At 42.4% G+C, this 3,707-nt stretch overlaps 1 protein-coding gene across 1 annotated transcript; it reads right to left on the bottom strand.

Annotated features, from left to right (window-relative positions):
• Positions 1-1,731: 1,731 nt before the first annotated feature.
• On the bottom strand, positions 1,732-2,895 carry LOC138363019 (clumping factor A-like). Its single transcript, XM_069321777.1, has one exon. It carries the CDS (start codon positions 2,893-2,895, stop codon positions 1,732-1,734), a length of 1,164 nt encoding a protein of 387 aa, XP_069177878.1.
• Between the last annotated feature and the right edge of the window lie 812 nt (positions 2,896-3,707).

Here is a 3,707-nt window from a genome sequence, read left to right as displayed (position 1 = left end):
AGAGGCAGGTTATGGAAGAGGGAAGGAATGCCAAACGAGTTAAATGTCAGATAAATTGCTTAACTGCTTCGTTGATTATCTTTTATCCGCGGATTGAATTGAACTATCAGGGGGAAAGCGGCAAGCCACTAAGATTATATATAGCACTTGGAAGGGATCAGGATAAGGATTTGGGATGGGACGGGAGGCGGAAGGGGGGGGGGGAGGGGGAGGTTCCTAGAAGGAAAGACGTTTTAGGATATAAACTGAATACATTATACAATACAATACATTACTTGGCTGTTTTGTTGATTTTCTGTGCCTATCTATGCCTATAAGAATATCTATTTAACTGCCTGTCTTTTTTTCCCCCAACCACTTGGGCTGGACGGTAGAGCGACGGTCTCGTTTCATGCTGGTCGGTGTTCAATCCCCGACCGTCCACAAGTGGTTGGGGATTGAACCATTCCTTTCATCCCCCCCCCCCCCCGCCTACCCGTCACATCCCAAATCCTTATCCTGACCCCTTCCAAGTGCTATATAGTCGCAATGGCTTGGCGCTTTCTACTGATAATTCACACCCCTTCCGTCTGTCAGTCAGTGTGTGTCTGTCCAAAGTTCGAGGACAGAAGCTGAGGGGGAAGACTGTCTCGGGTGCGGGTCTGACACAGGCTGCTCGACATAGGCTTAAGTTAAACGCTTTAAGAAATATTAGCAAATACAGACATCCAGGCGATTTCCATATGAAATTAAACGTGAAATATTTGGCGTGACTTCCGTAGAGTTTTTAATGTAGTAATTTAATGTGTAATTTAATTTTAATGTTTTTAATATTTTCTGAGACGCCAGTGCAGGCTACTAAACATATGGCCCTGTGTGACTAACCCTGTGTGATTACCTAGCGTATAACAAAAAATAATAATGATATATATTTATGCAAGAATACATACATATGATACATGAACAGTGGAGAATACATAGGTAACATAATACCAATACATAAAGTCCCTAATACTCTGAGCGTCTCCAACTAAATTATATTAGTAATTTATTCCATTTACCAACAACCCCATTCCCATACCATTATTTACCCAGGTATTTCCTGACGCTGAACTTAAGAGCTAAATCTAAAAACTTAAAAACTAACTCTAAACTTACCTGGCGAGATTTAAGTCCATTTCAAAATGGATGTCCATTACTCACAAGCCATCAGTCTGGGGTTTATGAGATGAAAGAGAGACAAGGAATTCCTGTTGAGAGCACGACTCATTATCTCAGAAAACAGACACACGTGAACATAAAGGGAAAATTACACTGTTTAAGTCCTCCCTGAACCCTTATCAAGCAGCAGAAGCTGATTGTTTCAAGCGTAGGATACACACACACACACACACACACATATATATATATATATATATATATATATATATATATATATATATATATATATATATACATATGAGCTTATACGATGCCTTCATTATTATTAAGTTCAGCTGTAAATTACTATCAATAAATTCTGTTAGCGTGATAGATAAGGCTGCCCCTTTGTTACTTGCAGTATTAAACTCGCCAAATTCTCCAGCTGTTCCTGCAGCATTTAGCATTAATGCTAGCAGCAGCAGCAGCAGCAGTAGTAGTTTACTTATGCATGAGAGGCATTAGTTACTCAGCGTTGCAACATTAATGCCAAGCTTCTCCTCTGAAATGCATATGCTTTAAATATATTGTTGTTGCTAGAGATTGCAACACTTAATTTCTGTTCATGTAAAGCTGCAGCGTGTGTCTGTCTGTCTGTCTGTCGCAGACGTGGCTACTGTTGTCACTAAGTGTCCAGACGTGACTGCTGTTGTCACTAAGTGTCCAGACGTGACTGTTGTTGTCACTAAGTGTCCAGACGTGACTGTTGTTGTCACTAAGTGTCCAGACGTGACTGTTGTTGTCACTAAGTGTCCAGACGTGACTGCTGTTGTCACTAAGTGTCCAGACGTGACTGCTGTTGTCACTAAGTGTCCAGACATGACTGTTGTTGTCACTAAGTGTCCAGACGTGGCTGCTGTTGTCACTAAGTGTCCAGACGTGACTGTTGTTGTCACTAAGTGTCCAGACGTGACTGCTGTTGTCACTAAGTGTCCAGACGTGACTGCTGTTGTCACTAAGTGTCCAGACGTGACTGCTGTTGTCACTAAGTGTCCAGACGTGACTGCTGTTGTCACTAAGTGTCCAGACGTGGCTACTGTTGTCACTAAGTGTCCAGACGTGACTGTTGTTGTCACTAAGTGTCCAGACGTGGCTGCTGTTGTCACTAAGTGTCCAGACGTGACTGCTGTTGTCACTAAGTGTCCAGACGTGACTGCTGTTGTCACTAAGTGTCCAGACGTGACTGCTGTTGTCACTAAGTGTCCAGACGTGACTGCTGTTGTCACTAAGTGTCCAGACGTGGCTACTGTTGTCACTAAGTGTCCAGACGTGACTGTTGTTGTCACTAAGTGTCCAGACGTGACTGTTGTTGTCACTAAGTGTCCAGACGTGACTGTTGTTGTCACTAAGTGTCCAGACGTGACTGTTGTTGTCACTAAGTGTCCAGACGTGGCTGCTGTTGTCACTAAGTGTCCAGATGTGACTGTTGTTGTCACTAAGTGTCCAGACGTGACTGCTGTTGTCACTAAGTGTCCAGACGTGACTGCTGTTGTCACTAAGTGTCCAGACGTGACTGCTGTTGTCACTAAGTGTCCAGACGTGACTGCTGTTGTCACTAAGTGTCCAGACGTGGCTACTGTTGTCACTAAGTGTCCAGACGTGACTGCTGTTGTCACTAAGTGTCCAGACGTGACTGCTGTTGTCACTAAGTGTCCAGACGTGACTGCTGTTGTCACTAAGTGTCCAGACGTGACTGCTGTTGCTGTCACTGGCCATCAGAAGCTCTAGGTAACATAGTTGTGACACAAGGTAGTGATGATGGTGACATACTAGACATTAACAACTGGACAGCCATAAAATCGCGAAGTCTGAAAGCCTGAAATAAATGGGGTCATGATTAGTACAAATTTAAAGGCAAAAATTATCAGTGGATAACATCCAAAATGTTCGAAATAAGACAAATAGGACCCTGGGATTTATTTCACGAAGCGTCAGAGTTACAACACCTGGTGTTATTAAACGAACAAATCCACAAGGGCCGTGACGAGGATTCGAACCTAGTGTTATTCTTGTGTTATATCTTGCTCTCGTTTTAGTATGCAGTTCGGTGTAGGTCGTCATGCTATAGAATGGACATAAATTCACTAAAACGCGTCACCACGTAGGAAGACATAGTTAATTCCACTAATTACATAAGAACATAAGAATGAACTTAACTACAGAAGGCCAATTGGCCCATACGAGGCAGCTCGTATTTATATCCACCCAATCCCATTCCTATATAGGTCTAACCTACGCTTGAAACAATCAAGGGATCCCACTTCTGTTACCAGGTAATTGGTTCCACAAATCAACAACCCTGTCAACTATATTAGAAACGCTCCATATGAAGAGAGATTGAAAAAGCTGAATTTTCTCCAGAAAAGCTACGCGTTAAGGGTGATATGATTTAGTGTATTAGTGAATAAATGGACATAACCAAAAAGGGGAATTAATAAGGTATTAAATGTATCAACACATAATAAAACACGGAAGTATGTTGAACAGACCACACACTAGAAGGTGAAGGGACGACGACGTTTCGGTCC

This window comes from Procambarus clarkii, chromosome 1, assembly GCF_040958095.1.
Source record: "Procambarus clarkii isolate CNS0578487 chromosome 1, FALCON_Pclarkii_2.0, whole genome shotgun sequence".
Classification (NCBI taxonomy): Eukaryota; Metazoa; Arthropoda; class Malacostraca; order Decapoda; family Cambaridae; genus Procambarus; species Procambarus clarkii.
This window is presented reverse-complemented; position numbering and strand designations above follow the sequence as displayed.